The sequence below is a fragment of the Falco peregrinus genome, chromosome 2, assembly GCF_023634155.1.
Source record: "Falco peregrinus isolate bFalPer1 chromosome 2, bFalPer1.pri, whole genome shotgun sequence".
NCBI classification, from domain to species: Eukaryota; Metazoa; Chordata; class Aves; order Falconiformes; family Falconidae; genus Falco; species Falco peregrinus.
Genome location: NC_073722.1, coordinates 111419865 through 111438940, shown reverse-complemented (window position 1 = coordinate 111438940; position 19076 = coordinate 111419865). Strand labels below are relative to the sequence as shown.

Sequence of the window (19076 nt, the reverse complement as noted above, 5' to 3'; positions counted from 1 at the left end):
AGGGGGCGAGGCACATCCCGGGCCGGGGTCCCCATGGAGGGATGGTGATGGGAAGGGAGATCCGTGCGGCGAAGGGGGGAGCTCAGCTCCAGCTGGAAACCATCGCTGGGCTAAGGTGGTGGGGTCTGCCCCCCCTCCCCACCATGGCAGGTGGGACCATGGCTGGCCCTGGGGACAGCAGGAGGAGGAGGAGGAGGGGGCAGCCTCCGCTGTAACCCCCCGGCTGCCGCCCCGGCCTGCTCTTGCTCACTTTCTGCTTTTGTTGTTGCACGTTCAGATCAAAATAGCCAAACTCGCGCGGAGGGAGCCTGCCCGCCCCGGCCTCCGCTGCTGGCTCCGGCAGTTCCGTGACTCAGCAGCCGCGATGGAGCCGGCCCTCGGCACCGGCTCCCTGCATCGCTCCGGAGGCTGCTTTTCCAAGGGCCTCGCTGCTTTGTAACAGCCAGCGCTCTTCCTTAAAACCCTGCCTCTCCAGCGAGGGCTCTCGTCACACTCCGCGCGGAGGTGGCTGAGGAACAAAAATAGACAAATTAAGAAAACCTCAAAAGGCCAAGAAATGAAAATGTAAGGATTTCGGCTCTGCAAGCTCAAGGTTTGCTTTGCCTCCACGTTGCGTCAGCTCTGCTCTTCCCCTGCTGCCTGCCTTGGAGTTGCACCTTCCCGGGGGCAGTGACGACCCCCCCGGCCCACCCCAACTCTACCGGGAAGCTGAGAGATAGCGGGACCTCGGGGGGGTCTCCCTGGGAGCGGGGCGCTCGGAGCAGCGTGGTGGTGCCGGCCCCACACCACATAGGAAGGATGAGGATGGGTTTTGGGGTGGCAGCCCCAGCAACCTGTGGGGTCCTCTCCCCAGGAACCTAAACCCCTCATCTGGCCATTGTTAAATGAGGAATAAACTCCCCCCTCATCCTGGGCGGTTCTGAGCTGATCGCACCGTGGTGCAGGGGTGTTTTTAATGCTGGTGTCACTTGTGCTTTTAACCTTCACCCCACCGGGAGCTTTATGCGTTTGTCGCAGGGTTAGAGGATGCAAAGAGGGAAACTCGGGGGGCCTTTGACCCAGGGGCGCAGCAGATGCGGTGAGTGCCAGAGCTAAAAGGCAATGTCAGCCCCTCCCCGCACTCGCCGGCGGTGACGGTGGGAAGGGGGGCCGGGGGCACCCAGCGGGTGGGCTGGGTGCTGCCGAAAGGCTGGTGTCCTCCGGCCCCCCCGCAAGGAGCTGCTTTGGCCAGGGCGGGGGTGCGGGGGGCAGGGGGACTGGAGGGTTTGCTCTTGAGCGCAGGAGAGGTGGTGGGCAGCAAGGGCTCTCTTGGGCACCTGCTCACCCCGTCCCCAGCGTGGGGGGGCGGCGGTGGGTCTGTGGCCCCCCTGCCCCAGGCAGGCAGCCTGCGCTCCCAGAGAGGTACGGTCCGGGCTGTGCAGGGCAGCAGCAGCAGCAGCTCCTCCAAGGCAGACGTCGTGTTGTGGGCACGTTCCCGTAGGAACTTGTGCATCGCTTGGAAGAGATACGAAGGCTGTGTGGGGATGAGATGCTTCAGCGCCCGCGGTTACGCCCCATGATGCCCTTGGCGGTGGAAGGGCTCAAACCCACCCCGTGGGGTGAGCCACGCGGGCACCCGGCGCATTCCCGAGGGGTGCGTCTGGCCTGCAGTCCATTAGGTGATCATTAGGGCTATTAGCTTAATCACCGGGGTGTTTTCCTCCCTAGTCTGTGCTCAGGGTGTGATCAGCAGCTGCAGGGTCACGCAGGCCGGCTGAGTGGGGAGCAGATGGCTGCTCTCCACAGGGCTGTGGCACGCCGTGGGATCCACCGCCATCCATCCATCCATCCTCTCCAGTTTCCATGGCTACGCCAGAGTTTTACTCTTCCCCGCCTTCGGCCGCCTGCACGGGCGTGATACAAAAAAAGGGCCCTGCGTGATGCAAAAAGCCCAGGGACGTGGGACCTCCCAGTTTTTGATAGCAACAGCTGCATCCCAGGGTGGCTGAAACCGGAGAGTGACCGGCACTGACCGCCCCGGTAGCACTTGCGTCCCAGCCGAACAACGAACCTTTGGAGCGTTTGAGAGAGCTGGGACACGGGTTTGGGGTACTGCCTTCTCCTCCTCACCCCCCTAACAGCAGCAGGGACCCGAGGGGAGGCAGTGAGCAATCTTCTGGGGATAAATCCAGCCGCTGAGCCATCGTCCACCTCTTGTTCAATGCGAGGTGACAGCGCGGAGCAGAGATCCCTGAGCAGGCGCTCGGGCTCTGGCTTCTTAATGGGGGGAAACAAAAACCCCAGCGTTAGGTTGCTGCGTGCGATTTAAGTGGCAGAATGTGGGTCACTGGGGGCCTCTCTGGGGAGGCAGAGGGCGGGCTGTCACAGCGCGGCAGCGTTTCTGGTCGCTTTCCAGTGACACGAGGAGCAGAGCGGGCAGCGTATCCCAGCCCACGGCCGCAAGGGGAGATATTTGCAGAGGGGCTGCCGGGGCGCAGGGGCCTGCGGGGGTGCACGACTGTTTCCAAACCCTGGGATGCTCTGACCCACGGGGCATGTGGGTGAAGCGGGAAGTGTTTCCACAGTCCAGGCATGTTGCACCTGGCCGCGTTTGGCTGTGGGGAGCCACGTGTGCCCGAGGCTTAGTTACCGCCAGGGCAACCCTCGTGCCTTGGCCCGGCCATCCCTGCCCACTCCTGGCTGCCCGCACCACGCGGAGGGAGGAAAGCACTGTCCTCCTGGCCAGTTTTTCTTCTGCTGTCCCACCTGGTGGGCTGTAGGTGACTGGGGGCTCTCTAGGGTCACGGGGAGCTGCTCCACGGTGGTTCTCTGTTGCACTGCGGGTGCCCTGATCGCATCGCCTGGCCCCTTGTTTGGCAGCGGGGGTGTGGGGATGTGCCTTGTGCAGGGACAGCGGTATGGGGCTGCATTTTGGCAGCTCTCTTGGCTAAATGCTGGGCACAGAGGGGTGCCGGGGTGCTGTTTGGTCTCGGGAGGGTGTGGTGAGCTTCATCCGGGTGCTCGCCTGCTGAGTCACGGGGCTGTGCAGCCACGCAAGCCAGAGCCGTGGTGTATGTGCCTCCAGCCCGGCTGGGGGGGATGCTCTGTGTCCTCCCCCGACCCCTCTCCCCGCGCCCCAGGAAAGGCTCTGTGGCCAGGCGGGGAAGCAAGGGCTGCTGGGCTGACGTGGCCTGGCAGCTCAGCCTCCCCGGAGGCACTCGCTGCTCCTCACACCTCTCCCAGCACAGCTCCCTCCCTCCGCATCCCGGCCCGCACACATCGCCTGCCTCCCGGCTGGGTGAGCTGGGGTCTCTGCCCCACCGCACGGACCCCAGGCACCCCCTGGAAGCCCAGCCTGTGGCGGGCTCCCGCAGCGCCTGCCCCTCCGGTGCTGCACAGGTGCTCCAAGCTCACGTCCCCATCGCATTTAATGGGAAGGGTTGGGGAGTGCTGGCGCCTGCAGATGCTGGTTCATGAAACATTGACTTTCCAGACAGGCTTTGCAAAAGAAATGAGATGTCAGTGATTGCATGGGAAGCTCAAGGGATGCCAGGTGGCTTTCTCTGGTGCAAAAGGTGATCCCTGCTTGGGGCTGGAGCTGGTGGTGGAGCCAGAATTGCCCAACAGCTCCTGCTCCAGAGAGACCCAAAACACTGGGCACCTCGCATGCCCTGAGCTTGCGCCTGACCCCATGTCTGGGTTTCTCATGCTCTTTCCTACCCCATTGTTGCCCACCGGGTTCCCGCACAGTCCTGACCCAGCACACACGTGGTCTGGTGGTGGCTCCCCACACTTGCTCTGTGGGGAGCAGCCAGGCAGGCTGGGGGGCTGCTGGCGGGGTCGCTCCCCCGCACCCTCCGTGGGGTCTTGTCGCAGGGCACAGGGTGGCAGCATGAGTGCTTTTCCTGTGCCACTGTGCGCGCTTTCTCCCTGCTCCCTGATAAATCTGTGCTGGTTTTCCCTGGAAGGTGGCTGGACCTGTTTGATGGAAGAGCAGCGGGGATATGGGGCATAGCCGAGGGGTTTGGATTTTTCCCTTTTTCGTGTCACACCAGCCAGGAGAGCAGCTCAGGCATTTCTGTAACCACTGCTGAAAAGCTGCCGTTCCAGTGCGGTAGTGTTTGTCTCCAAAAGGAGATGGTTTAGGTTTCACGGGCCCCACCTGATGGGAATTCGAGCAGGCGCTAAAACTAGGGCTTCTTGTGTCTGGTTATCGGCGTTACCTGCTCAGCTGGGTGGCCGTGGGGGCTGCGCTGGTGGTGACATGGGCCCTGGGAACTGCTCCAGCACCCCCGGCACCCAGGGCTGAGCCACCCCCGGGCCAAGCGCGTTTGCTGCTGGTGTGACGGCAGCTGTAAGACCCAAAAAAAAACCCCAACCCCAGCACCGATCCAGCCTTTAATGACAGGCAAATAACACAGCCCTGAAGATTCATACCGCGCATACCTCGTGCACCAGCTATTAGTGGTGACTAAGACGGTGCTGGGATGGAGCAGCAGCCTCCCTGCATCACCCCAGTCCCGGTGTAATTAATTCTGCCGGTACCTGTATTGGCACATTAACCCAAACTGGCTGTCTTCCTGCCTGTCCCCAGCCTTGTTCCATATTTAATCTTTCATGTTCACCTGAGTCTCTAATTAAGCCAACTGCAATCCTTAGCTGAGAGCCTGCAGTGTACTGACGAGGTCTGGCACTCCCGGAGCGCTGTGCATGCAACACCCGCGCAGCAGCCCGCCAAAAACAACACCCAGGCTGGTGGCTTTTCCTTTGCTTTTCCTTTGCTTTCTCTTCCCCCCCCCCCCCCCCCTTCTTTTTTTTCTTTTTCTTCCTTTTTTGCTGCTTCGGAACTGAACTAACACTGGTCCCAAAGCAGGGTCTGAAGCGAGGGTCTGTTAGCAGCAAAGTTCTTAAAAAAGGTGTGTTGGGACTGGCTCCCCTCTCCTTCCCTTTTTGTTTACAGCAAAGTCATGACCGATTAGTTTGAGGTATCCGAAAAATGCTTTTATTGGGTTTCTTTTTGCTGGCAGCCCAAGCTGTAGCCCGAACAAGCAGCCGGCTCCCGTGGCCGGGCAGGAGCAGCCGCTGTCCTGCCCCACGTCCCGCTGGGCTGCCCGGCTGTTACAGCATCCCGGTTAAAAATAAAACCACACGCCGAGGCAGTGAATGGGGTTCTGATTTCCCTCGGTTGCCACACGGGTCTGGGTGATGGGGAGAGATGCGCGATGTAAATAGAACAGCATATCCATGGCAACCTCAACTTTTCATTATTGTTAATTACTTGCACAGTGCCAGAGCCGCGCATGGCGCTTCCCGGCGCGGATAAAGATAGATCCCCCCTTTCAAAGCTGCTCTAAATGACACCGAGGCGACAGCTAGCTCTTGGGAGGCTGGAGCCAGGGCTGGCAGGCAGCGGCGGAGACATTTTGTGAGGAGTCGGAGAGGAGCTGGGATTTAAAGGAGGAGGGAGTGTCGAGGCAGGCAGGAGCTCGGGGGCAGCTTTCCTCCCCAAACCCACCTTCCCTGAGCATGGGGGAGCAGCTCGGAGGGGCCGTGGCAGCACGCCTGGCTGGGAGGAGGGGGACGAAAGTGATGGGGAGGGGGGCTGCCCTGTGCCCCAGCGCTGGCTTTTCCTTCCCCTCTGTTTAATGGTGCTCGTGAGAGCGCGGGGGCAGGAAGTGCGGGCGGCGTTTGTCCCTGGAGGGGCAGGGATGTGTTGGTGTTGGCTGGAGCGGGTGCCCCGAGGAGCCTCCTGCAGAAAGCCTGCTCTGTTTCGAACCAGCGCAGCTGAGCTCGCTTCCGAGCGGGTGAGCTCGGCCTCAGCTGGCACCGTTCGGCTGGGGTTTGCTTTCTGTCCCTCCGGTTTTGTTTCACTGGAAGTGGTCTGAAAGTCCTTGGGCGAAGGGGTCCACGTCCTGCCCCCCCGCCATCGGACATTCTGGCCCCAGCTGGTGTTAGAAGTGGTTTGATCTGCCCCCAAAATCCTGCTGTCGCTGTCTGACACCAGGCGGGTGCGAGCAGCCACGGGATGGTGTGCATGGACATGGGCATGGCGCTGCCAGCCCCCCCACCCCTGGCCCCCATCCCACCCCCGAGCCTGGAGCAGGCACAGACAGAGCTTTGTAACCCCGCGGCCTTTTCTGGAGCCATTGAATGGTTTGGGTTAGAAGGGACCTTAAAGATCATCTCATTCCACCCATGCCATGGGCAGGGACACCTTCCACCAGCCCAGGCTGCTCAAATGCAACTCCGCTGGCCTTTTCTCTGCGGCTTAACGGGACGTTGTGGTAGAGCCTGGCAGTAAAACATAACCGGAGCAGCAAAGAGGTGCTGACCCCGGGACGGGCACGCTGGAAGCCTGTTACCTCGCCTACTTGGGAGATGCCTTGTGAAAGGGGAAAACCCACTGTTTGTGCACTTTGATGCTATGCGAGGGTAACATCCCAGCCCTGCTTCCCCACTGCCTTGTGCCCTCCTGCTCACCTTGGAAAAGTCTCTTTTCTGGTTCCCCTCCCAGCCAGTTAAAGGACCGCAGCTCTTGCCTTTCCAGAGATCTTTTTTCCCCCAACATTTTCCAGGGGGTCAAATAATTTAGCGCTGCCCGAAGCACAGGGCTCGGCAACAGCTCAGGTTTGGGTAGCTCTGCATTTGGTCCCAGCAGGTCATGCTTGCGGCACTGTCTGGGTCCCTTCAGGGCAAAGGGATGTCACTCAGGTTTGCTGGGTGGGGATGTCGCTGGTCTGGGGACAGTCACAGCAGGCACTGATGTTTGGCTTGCCACCTGCTTTTTTTGTACAAGTCATGGCATAGGAGACTGGGCGAGAGGAAAGGTAACTTGGCTGTTTGTTTAATGTTAAAAGACACCTGGGAAAAACATTCCCAAGGATTTACAGCTAGCTCTGTCCCTTCGCTTGGCATTCCCAGACTATACAGATTCAAATTCCTACAGACTTTAATCTTCCACAGTAGTTTATTACTGCTGCTTTTCTTTAAATAGTTGTATTTTCCAGGTAATCTAGTGGTCACATCCATACAGCCACCGTTGTGCATTTATCTCTTCTCTCTCGTGGTGAGAAGCTGATGGATATAGATACAGGCAGCTGCATGACCTTTACAGTCTCACTCGGAGTCCAGGAACGCAGATGTTAAGATTGTTTCAAGTCATTTTGATTTTATTACAAACCAAAATACTTCACATTCAGTAGCACCTCAGGTACACAGGATAATTACACTTGGGGGGGGGAAAAACCCCAAACCTCAAACCTGAACACCTGAAATAGGTATCAGTATCGTTGTAGCTCAGTTAGGCTTTTCTACACAAGATCCCAAATGTGAGAGCACCCAGCATCCCACTGCTTTGGCTGTTCGGTTAATCGTGGGATGTCATTTGAGTGTTGCAGGTCGGCAATGGAGCTGCCGGATAAAGACTTCACTGCCTAGTGAACCACGCCAAGCTGCATCTGAAAAGAACCGTCTTCAGCATCCACTTGTATTTTAAAATACAAACGTTTGGCGCTGAAGTCGTACCATGGATCATTTGATGTGACAGGGTGTGTGTGTGGAGTAACTTGCTGTACCTCGTCATCGCGTTGTTGGTCAGCTGGGCATGTCATCGCTCTCGCGGTGAGCCGAGGGGATAAGGTCCCACCAAGAGGAGGGCTGGGCACGTGCTCTGGGCGGTTCGTGCTGCTCTTCCGCCGTTACCTTTTGCGAGAGAATGTCGGGGTCCTGAGCGTCTTTTGATTTACGTTGCAAAAGGCTGCTCCGGTTGTAGCATCCAGCCTTTCCAACATCCAGCCTTTCCAACCCAGATCTAAGCTGAGGGATTATATATAACTTGACAATCACAAATCAAGTGGTGAGCAGATGAAGCTGATTGGTTTGTACAGTGCTCTCATGCTGTGGTATGTGCTAATATCACATAAAAGTAACAACTGTTGAGGAGCTTCCCTGCAATGTCCTTTCCCATCCTTTATCACAATTAAGTTAAAAAGACTGGACCACTGCAAGCTCTATTTTTGTATCCTCAGGCGTGTGCTATCTGCTTTGAAAGCTGACACTTTTAGGAAGGAGTACAAGAAGGGAGGGGACTGTGTTTCCATACCCCTGTACTCACACAAAGTCAAACGGTGACTCTTATTATGTGCTACTCTTCTGCCCGTATTCTGTGTCGCTGTCAGCATAAAAGTACCGTGATTCTCTTTTTAGTTACAAGAGGTGTTAGAAATGAATGCCCATTCACATTTAAAGATTAGCTTATATGGCATATGATTCTTTCCAGTGCTACGTGGCAGCATAATTCTGACAACAGCAGTGTTAAACAGCAGAGTCAAAAGGAAACCAGACAAAGAAATGTCAGTATTCATACAATTCAACAAAGCTCCCTACTTGTTTTTACAAAAAAAAAAAAAGCCCCAAAAGATTTTAAACAAAAGGAAATGTCCTTCATTCAACGCTGTTAAAATCTTTCAGCGCTGTCAAAGTGACTTCAAAGCTTCTCCACATCTGCCTGCTCCAGCCAAAGCAATGATGTCTGTCCTCAGGCTTTCGTGATGTACCCTTCTCTGATAAGGAAATCATAGATTTTCCTGGTTTTGTTCACATCGATCTTGATGAGTGCTCTCGCCTGCGCCAGTCTCAGGCCTCCTTGTTTGTTACACTCGTTCACTAAAGCAGCTTTATACTCTAAATAGGCTCCAGGGACCAACCTCACCATCTGACAGAGCTGGAAAACAAAAGGTGAAGTTAATAAACAGTAACACTTGTCATGCTCTTTCATTCCATGATGCCTGTTGGGGAAGTTAGTAACATTGTGAATATTTCCCTGAAAACGTTTTAAATGTGTGGGGTTTTTTTTGTTTTTTTTTTTTTTGTATGGGGGAGGCATACAGTAATTGCATTATGAGCTGTTTCGATCCACAGGTAGGGAGGGGAGGAGCCTGCTGGCTGCTGCATTCAAAAACATTCCTGACTTAAAAAATAAACTAGGAGGATGAAAGCAAGCTCTGGGCTCACAGGAGCGTAACTATGAGTGTGTCCTGTGTGGGCGTTGTTCTTTACAAACCACGGGAAGTACACATGCCAAAGAGACTTGCAACCAGCAATTCAGCGTGCTGGACAAAAGCCAGGGAGGGCAGCTGTCTATTAATCCCCTGCAGACTAAGTCTTTAATACCTTTCTACAAAAGCAGATGCACACAATGCCGCCCCCCCCCCCCCCCCCCCCCAAGCCTAGGATGGAAACCGCGCGGGGGGAGGGCATTATACGTTTGGAAGTTTGGTAAAAGGAATCGCTTTCACATGCCCCTGTGCGCTGCTGGTGGGTTGCGATGCTCCCAGTTAGCTCCCAAATACCAGCCACCTTCTAGATGGCACGCTGTACCGCTCCCAATGGACGTACTGGCTGTCTCCTCCTTTTAATAAGGAAATGCTTAATAATTGTTCCTCATTGATAGGAAATTGCAGAATTCGGAGGAACTCAGACTTTATGTCTCAGCTGGCGAGGAAATCAGATTCCCCATATACACTAATGTCCTAGTCGCAATTATTTATATGCTGAGTGGAGCCAGAAATGCCATGTTCCATGGCGAATCTGTGATCTGATTTTCAATGCTGCCATCTCCAGTGAAGGGGAAACAGCTTTTACGCAGAGGGAAAAGTCTGAAATACATCTGCAATTCACATACACTGACATCTGCCTTCTGGACAATCTAAGAACAGATTATTTATAAAAAAGAACCCAAAAATATTTTATTTCATTAGTTTTCCAGTGTTGCCTTTCACTGAAGTAGAGGGCAAGCCTGCACTGAGATGCAGAAGAAACTGAGCTACAAACACAGGGCAGGCCCCTTGCTCGCTGTTTGCCTCTCTGGGGGCTGCAGCCCCGTTTCTGTCTGCTCTGTGTTACCTTCCCTGTGCCACCGATTGCTTTAGGTGACCATACAGGTGCACCCCATACGGGACCGCACATCTCAGCGCCAGGCTGAGCTCACCGCTAAGAACCCATGGCTTAAAGAAAGCCAGATTCCATCCTTTGCACATGCGCATACAAACAGCTTGGTATATGCACTGTAAAGCAGAAAAAGGGGAAAAAAACCACATGAAAAGAACAATACAGTTACCACCTCCGTGGGTCACGTTAGCGTTACAGTGAAAAACCAGTGATAACTGGTTGAGGTTTGGCTGTGAGATACCTCTAATGAAAGCACTCCGCTATTCAGTTTCAGTGATCTGTCCGGTGAAGCCCTTGATGAAATCCTCTGCCGGTTTCAAAACCAATGTTCATTAAGAAAAAATAACCCTCCTGCTCGCCTCGGCCTCACAACAGAGGCAGAGAGGATGTCATACTCTGGATGTTATAATAGCACATAATAACACCCTGGTGCTCTCCACCTTTCTCTGCTAAATAAGCTAATGTGCAGCAGCTGTGCTGTGCGTATAGTACGGTAACTGAAATTAAGAAGCCAACTGGAAAACCTGAATGATTTTTATGAGCAGGAAAGAGCAGTCAGGGCGTATAACTAAGGTGACATTCACAGCACCTGAGACAGATGGTGTGAGCACCCCTGCACTGTGCAGAGAAAGTTGTACACAGACTATCTTTCCATTCTGTTCCCTTCCTCACCTCCTTCTCCTTCTCGTTGAGTTTCTCAGTGCCCGGGAGCCCCGTGAGGTTCAGTGGTGGGGCGCTCCGTCTACCTGCAGAGACATGAAGGGAAAACACTGAGGACCTCTGAGCAGTGTGGCGGTGGCGGTTCCTTAGCTGTGTTATCACAGGGGCAATTACATCCCCGTGATGTTAAGCCAGTATGATCTGAGTGTTTATAGACATGGGTTATTTAGGGCTCAGCGTAAAACCTTCACTGATTTGATAAAAGGTACGGTTTTGTAGCTGACATAGCACTGCGAATACTCGCATGAGGCCTCTTGCACTGCTAAGCTGGCTCGCAGGAGGAACTGGAAAGCAAGTTTTCTGTCAAATGGGCAGGGGCTGCGGCTGGCTGGGCTGCACCTCTGGCTGCACAGGCTGCTCTGGCTGGGGTTAGGGCGGGCAGTGCCTGCGGAGGGTGTGCACAGCACACAGGGCCAGCTCCCAACGGGTGTGAAACCAGCATCTTACAAAGATGCTGAGATCTCTTCATGTGATTGGCAGAAAATTTCTCTGGCGTTACTGACGACTTCATGAAGCAGAGTTTTCTTTAAAGGCCTTTAAGTACCATGCAAATATCGTAAAGCAAATGCAGTTTGTGGATGTATTTTTGTCTGTTATGATAAACCATATTGAAAGAAAAATCTATCACAAGGTAGTCTGATAGTTCTCACTTTCACCGTTGTTTATAACTTTGCTGAACTTTAACTGGTGGAGCTTAAACTTTCACACGGGCTTTCTACTTGCAGGTTTGGTTGTTGTTTTTTTTCCTAATAGCATTTCTGTTTTAATTTCCAGAGCTCAGAACAAAGCTAGGGCTATTAATTTACATTTATAGAAAGTTGCCCCCATGCTGCAGGTTGCATATTTAGCCCCGTTAGACATAGGTCTCTCTATCCCAGGGCAAACTTCCCAAATTTGGCAAAGTGATGAGATCTTGGGAAAGCTGCAGCTCCATTTTCCCAAGGACTGTGCTGGCTGCTGCTCCAGACCCTGCCCTGCCTGGGTCCCCACCTCTGGGACTGGGGAGTCTCTCTTTTTTTCTCCCGTGCATCTGTAGGGAACAGATGGGAGCCTGGCTGGGTGAGGGGAGCCTGACCAGAGAGAGCACTGAAGGGCTAGAAAGAAGCCGGAGCAGTGAGTCTCTGGTAGGTGCAGAAGTTATCTTGAATCACTGCTTCCTCTTTCTATGGCCTGGAACGAGCTTGCTATGATGAGACATGATAGAATACGGTTTTATTCTTTTACAAACCTAGGAAATTACACAAATTATATTGAAGAAAACATATTAAGGCTGCAAAGTCAAGATCTCAAAATCTAGAAGTGAAGTTAAGCAACATTAATTTGCCCTCTTGTATATTCAGTATGATGCAGCCTTTAATTATATAGACACGTGGCAGTTTTTCCACAGTATTCTTGCCTTATTCAATATGCAAGATGTTTGCTTAATTAGCAACTATATGGTATTTTGTTTGGGTTTTGTTCAACATGTGATACTGGTTGTAAACAATGCATGCTGTCTGAGTTCCATAGGCAAAACATTTCATGTTCTCTTGGGCGCTTCTCCTTCATGGGCCACTGAATATTTCACAAAAAATTATTTTCATTCTTTACACTAGCCCTTCAGCTGGGGGGGGGGGTACTGTCCCCATTCCATGGGCTCTGGATGCCTGGCCTGAGATACACAATGCTATTTTGTCTCCAGAATACCAGATCTCAGTGATCACCAAGTATGTTTAAAACATAGTGCTTGCTGCAATGACTAATTGCTTGGTATTCTGACCCAAATTCCCAAGGTACCTGGCAGAAATGAGGAAGAACATAGAGACTTGCTGTCCACCTCTGAGAAGTTTGGTTCAAGCTGTTTATTAGCATCCACATAAAAACTGGACGCAGAGAGAGAGCTAGAAGCCAGTTTTCCCTGGCAACATTTAACAGCCTTATAGTAAAACTTTATCGTAGTCTCATTCATTGCACATCACCCTGTGGCCTCAACAAATGAGATGGGATTTCATAGAAGTCTTGTCCACAAGGGCTCTGACTGACCCCTGAATCTGTCCTCACAGAGCACTGAAAGAACTAGGGTTCCTCTTGGCAACAGAAAGCCACAGTCTGCGGTTACAGAATTAAAGAACATAGAAGCATATTCATAGGAAAGGAAAACTGAAGTTGCATAGGCAACCCGTGCCATCTCATTCTGTCACTCTGGGGTGCTTGGTGCACCCATGGCCTGTTCCTCAGCAACTGTTTTTTGGTGTTCTGCCCTCCCAAATCTGCTTTCTGTCAGGGTCATATGGCATGTGCTATACAGCTTCACTAAAAACCTGGATTAGCTTGATCTTTTAAAGATAAAATGTTGTTCTCATGTGAAAATTCTTTCCTGCCTTGTTAATGTAGCTTTAGAATAGGTTTTCTACCTGTAGTCAGAAAAATCTAGAAATTCATCAAAAACTCCTACAGGATTTGCACGTGGAATGAGCTGCAGATTGAGGTAATGTTGACTTAAGCAGTGCTTAACTATGAGGCTTAAGGACTGATACTTTAGCACTCAAGCAAAAGAGCCACTCTCCAGCAGGCTGTCAGAACAATATTACTTATGTATGGCTGGCTTTTTATCACAGATCGTCATCTAACAGTTACCTGAATTTGAAGGAACTGGTACTGTGGGAGTCAGGCCGGAATCACTGAAAAGAAAGGAAATTTTCAAATTGCCTTCATGGTTTTTTTAAGAATAACTGCATATATTGGCCCTGAAACTACTTCTTCCCCAACTCCAATAATTATACAATTCAACTTGCATAACCCAGGTGCTGATCTGAAGTCAACAGGATTTCTAAATATTTAGCACTCCCAGACTGAAGACCATGCCTGGAACCTGTTTTAAGAAAAGAAAAAAAACCAACCCAAAAACAAAGGGAGGGGGTGGGTAGGACAATAAAAAATTCAGTGGAGACTGACTGGGGAAATTACAGATCATCTTCTCCGACCATGTGGTTTACAGGATGCATTTCCTTTGCATTGCAGCTTGCTCCCTAAATCAAAGTGCTTATGCAGGGTGACTACACATTAATAATGCTGCTACATCTAAAATCATCTGAAACATTTAAAGTGTCATCTGTGCCTTCATTAATATCCATAAAGACCTCATTTCCCTCCATGACTTTATTAACGGCAGTTAAGTTCCTGAAATATAAAAATACAGACAAGCGAGGCTTTGAGCCCTTACTAGTCACTCCTTGTCTGTAGTGCAACAAGCACCACTGCTCTTATCTGCAGTTTCTCGCCCCGCTGAATTCTGTGGACTGTTCCTACTGCAATAAACTGGGAACGTGTTTGTTGTCACACAGCAAAATGTGTTTGATGCAGCTGACTAAAGCACAGGTGTGTAAAACTCCCAGCCTTACTGTAACCGTACATATCAGCTTGTCGACTGAGCCACTGCTGGCAGGCGCTGCTGTCCTGGATGTACTGCAGGACCTCAGAAAGCATAGTGCGCTTCAGGCGCTCCTCCTCTCTTGTCTTCTTAAGGTGATCGTATGTTCTGGCACCTACGGCAAACAGACACCACGTTCTTGCCAGCTGCCTTGGTCAACATTTTCAGACTGTTGGGTTTTCTGCTTTAGGAAATCAGTGAGAAACTGTTCTCTAGCTCTGGACCAGACTCAGCTATTCTCCCTCATGACAACTACTTGGCATCAGAAGGTATTAGATTCCACCCTGCACCCCTCCTGCTATTAATTTCAGGCCAAAAACAAACAAAAAAAGGCTTCCATGATCCAAGTCTGGGATAAACCAGGCCATTTCATTTATGTAGAGGTCTTAGGCCTCTCTCCAGATATCACGCTTGTTGACAGCCAGTGAAAGTGTCCAGAGATAAAGCACTGGAGACCACTGTGCCATGACGTTTTTTTTTCTGAATCGGCTGCAAAGTGGTGGCTAAAGCAGAGCTCTGCTAGACAGCACGTTCTCCAAGCTGATGGCTCAAAGTAGCTTTAAAAAAGCACAGCTGGACTGAAGCATTATTGCTAAAGACTTGTTCAGTTGAAGAGCTAGCAAACGTATTTCAAAAGTAAGTGTCTTTTTATTCAACACATCCTAAATGTTGTAAAATCATCCTTCCACACCTTGATGAATGGGAATGGGCTGAATAATGCATCAGGTACTTACTACAGAAATTGGTGATTCCTGCTGCTCTGTATTCCTGTAGTCGCTTTATTTCCCTTCGCAGCTCAAATTCCACTGTTTTACCCCAAGAGTAAGCAGAAGGGAAATCCAAAAAACAAATGTGGGTCAGTGGGGGTGGCAGTCAGCTGTGGTGTAACATTGCTGTTTCTCACTTGTCTACACGGTTCGGCTATGAAGTACACAGAACCACAGACAGGGTTAACCTCTCTGCACAAGTCTGTATCAGATCTCAAACTCACCGTGTCCTAACACTCCTCCATCACAGATTTAAGCTGGTTTCTAGCATTTGTGTGCTCAGAAAAGTTATTTTATCTTCATGCTTTGACAGTTCCTTTGCTGAATCCTGGACAAGGCAAATAACCATAATGTAGGATTTCTGGAATGCATTTCAGTAGTTTTGAAAAACTACTTAATCCAGGCTCCTCAGAGCATCTAATATTGTCTTTGAACTGTGATTTTCATAACTGGACCTTCCAAAACTTTTCCTTGCAGACAACTCTTTTCCGGGAGTCAGTAAGATTAAATACCTGTGTTCCTTTTGCTCAGAGATATTCACTGCCTATAGCTTTTATCAGCTGGCTTCCAGGCATTGCTTACTTTTACAGTGAGCAAGTTTGCTCGTCTCAAATTTGTTTACTCATACTACTCGGGAGATCTGTATAATTCGTGTACTTGGCTATCAGGTTAACTTGAGGACTTCGCTGTCACTACAACAACAAAACTGGGTTCCAGGGCTAGCACTCACATGTGGGACTCATGATTTTGCTGGGTCATACTTTTGGTATTTCACACACAGTGTCCTGCAAATACAGTCACAACTGTTTAAGTGCTTTGTTCCTTCTAATGAGCAACAATTCTCCCCGTTTAAGTCACAGAATTAAGCAGGATGTAATGACTCGTACTGGAATTTGCCTAAATGCATGCTATGATTATGCATAAAGACTCAAGATGATTCGGTGATGGAACAATGCCTCTCCCTTTAAGGTAAGGGACATAATGACCTCAGTACTATATAATTATGTACACACATAATGGTTTAACGTGTATCTTTCAAAGAACTCACAATTTGCTGCCAGTTCCTGGTTTCTCAATACAGACATAAATTCTAGGGATTTTGTTCTCTCACTGATACAAAGTCCCAGTAAATGAATAGTGGTCTTTTGATAAGAAAATATTACTTCTAACACATGACCAGAATGTTCAGTCAACTGTGAAATCAAACAAAGAACTCAGACTAAGTTAGTGGAAAAAAACACTTGCTGCCTATATAATGTATCAAACCACAAATGTATTTGTTTTTCTGAGGTAGGTAGATGGGGGAGGAGGAGACAAATAACCTCCTGCCCTCCAGGAGTGGTATATATTTAGGAAAGATTGTAGATGATGCAACCGCTCATTAAGCCTATTGAAGAAGAAACATGCTAAAATCTTCAAGGTACTTACATGCATGGCTTTCAATGAACTTATCATGCTCTACCGGTCCAAGAATTCGTGCAAACCGTCGCATTGTTTCATAAAGGTCTTGAACCTCCTTTGGATATCGCCTTTCCAAAACTAGAGGGGGGAAAAAGCGACACACTTTTATCACTCCTACTGGGAGAAGAAAATAAATTCAGTGGAACGTGAAGTGACTACCCAGCCCCTGTGAACTGCCCAGAGATCCAGATCTGGTACACTTCTTGGCCATTTTGGTGTCACAACTACAAATTGCTGAGTAAAAAGCAACAAAATTACACACCCCTTAAAATTCTAAAAGCATAAAGGATGATAGAATAGTGAAGTGCACTTAGGATAGTGAGATGCACTTAGAAAGCCTAGATTTCACCGTCACCCCTCTCCCTCCTCAGTGGAACCCGAAATGCTTCTGAAAAGCAATTCTGAGACAATGACTAAAACAGAGCTGGGAGTAGTTAGAGCCAGCCGGTTGGAAACAGTCGGGGCAGGAAATCTGCTGGAATTCAGACCATCTGAATATGGTCCAGTATGAAGAAACCACACTGGTGCACTGGAGACAGAGAACATGTGAAGTTTTGCTTCCCGAGTAGAGGCTACTTTAAAGTTAAGCAGTTACACCTGATACTCACTTTGAAATTTTCTGAGGTTGATTAGTCCATGATCTCTTATAATTCTGTAATTGAGAGAAAAATGGTGTTAGGAAAAGGCATTTAACTCATGTATTACCTCATAAATACAAAGGCTTCAGAAGACACTTTGGTTTTGACCGACAGAGGGGTCTAAAACTAAAGACATACGAAATTTCCATAACCTTTGTGCTGACTAGCGGAGACGCATGATGCAGTGATGCAGTGTGGCTTTAATCAGGGTAAATTTTGAATAGTGGTGTGCATTAGTCCAACTCAGACAGTACTGAGCACAAAGGGAGCTACAATTGCTTTAAAGGTTCAAAATTGCTTCTTTAGGCACAGATTTCACATCTACAGTGTCTTATAACTTGTCCTTCCAAAACTGGAGGCAAAGGAATGTCTCATGAAGCATGATTTCCAGCTTGAGGGAGACAAATGTCCTTCTGTGAGAGCAGGGGTGAGAGATGGACTGTAAATTTCACCACCGGGAGTGGGATGAAGGAATTTCTCCACGACAGCTTAGATTTTAAAGAGGGAAATGATTTAGGTAACTCATAAGTTTGAAACGCTCCTGACAGGCTCAGGGAAATGAGCAGAGGAAAAAGGCAGGTCAGATATTCACAAGTGTATAAGAAATAAATTTGTCAGAGGTTTCAGCAAATGTCATGTGGTCGCTGCTATGTGGCAATTCGATAAACACACGACTTTTGCTAATGATAAGAGATACTACAATGTTGAGCTTGTCAAGGTCAGGTTGGAATTTGCTCTCCATAATCCATTACATTTTCTTCAGTATGTATAAAAGAACTTTCCTGTCCCATGTGGAGAAGCCTTTCTGAGAGTGACATCAGCATTTTTACGTCATTTTCCAGATTTTTGTCCCATCCTGCTGCAGAAACTTTACAAAAACTGACACCATTTTGAGTTATGTCACTGAGCCTTATGGCACTTTCTTTCAGCGTGACATGATTTATCATAATGGAAATCATGCCACGTAAATATTTTTTATTTATGAATTACAAAGAACCTGGTTGATACATATCAACTCTTACCTGTCATTCAGCAGAACGATGCTGTATTATGAAAAGGAACGGAGGAGTCTTACTCCAAATTACTAATTCTTCCAGGAGGGAGTAATTCAGCAAGATATAATTTTAAATATTGAACAAAGTATTTGAAAGTTATAATAAAATTGAATTTAATGAATAAATTGAGTCATTCTAGAAAGCTGTCAAATGAACTGAATAAATTATTCAAACTCAGGTCAGCTATATAGTTATCTTCAGTACACATTGTGGAAAAGTAACTTATGGACCACTAAGAATTAAAAATAATGATGCAAACATTTCTGTGGAGAAAGAGGGGTCTAGTAATTAGTCACAGACTGGCAGCTTGCTTTTTTTTCCTGAAGTAGAAAATGAATTATGCTTAGTACATAAGCATCACTCAGGGAACAAGAAGAAAAGAGATTTGCCTCTTCTGGTTCCTAGCCCTGGATCTATGATTGGTTTCCCAGAGAGTATTTCAGTTTCTCATTCTGCAAAATGGCTATGTGATCTCATAAGGTGTTGCAAGAAGTTTAGTTATTTATGTATAACTGGATTTGGGATAGTAATATGAAGAGCATTGTGTACACGACTTTCATGCAGTAAAAAGGACTGGAAAAGAGGTTTTTCACAATTAATGACTTGTTTTGAGAGTTTAAAGGAGAGTTATGGCGTGTAGAGGTCCTTTGTCAACCATGTGTACAAATAAGCAATCAGGGTCTGTTAACCTGTGCTTTCTGGGCTGGTACCATTGCTAAAGTCACGTGCCTGATCTTAATCTGTGCACAGAAGGAGAACCACACATCCAAGATGAAGCCTGTCATGCAAATCTCATAGCAGAAGGTCTCCATGCATGGGAATTGTCCGGAAGGTTGCTATAGGAAATCAATTAAGTTTAGTATTAGGACAACACTGGGGACCAAAACATGGTAATGAAGCAAAGGAACAAAATTACTGCTTGAAAACTCACTTTTTTCTTCTCTGTCTTTCCTTTAACCTGGAGTGATAGATATCTACAACTGCAATCTTCAGAGCTGCAAAATAATAATAAAAAATAATTGCAGAATACATAAGTAATCACTGTACTGGGCTAATTTTCAAGCTTTCATGTTCATGGTAGGCTGAAATGGTCACTCTG

The 19076-nt window shown here is 49.2% G+C and overlaps 1 protein-coding gene across 5 annotated transcripts in view; it reads right to left on the bottom strand.

Moving 5' to 3' along the window:
- Nucleotides 1-7127: 7127 nt before the first annotated feature.
- Nucleotides 7128-19076, bottom strand: part of TADA2A (transcriptional adaptor 2A) — a 31978-nt gene continuing 20029 nt past the window's right edge. For 2 of the 5 annotated variants that reach the window (XM_055795459.1, XM_055795460.1), the window contains exons 9-16: nucleotides 18909-18972; nucleotides 16893-16936; nucleotides 16252-16362; nucleotides 14791-14862; nucleotides 14039-14171; nucleotides 13264-13307; nucleotides 10600-10673; nucleotides 7128-8701 (exon numbers count right to left, since the gene is read on the bottom strand). In XM_055795459.1, coding sequence (XP_055651434.1) covers nucleotides 8516-8701; nucleotides 10600-10673; nucleotides 13264-13307; nucleotides 14039-14171; nucleotides 14791-14862; nucleotides 16252-16362; nucleotides 16893-16936; nucleotides 18909-18972 — 728 coding nt within the window. In that variant the 3' untranslated portion in view covers nucleotides 7128-8515. Of the gene's footprint in view, nucleotides 8702-10599; nucleotides 10674-13263; nucleotides 13308-14038; nucleotides 14172-14790; nucleotides 15152-16251; nucleotides 16363-16892; nucleotides 16937-18908; nucleotides 18973-19076 lie in introns of those variants that run through there. The other 3 variants (XR_008745733.1, XM_055795461.1, XM_055795462.1) reach the window with 3 other exon arrangements.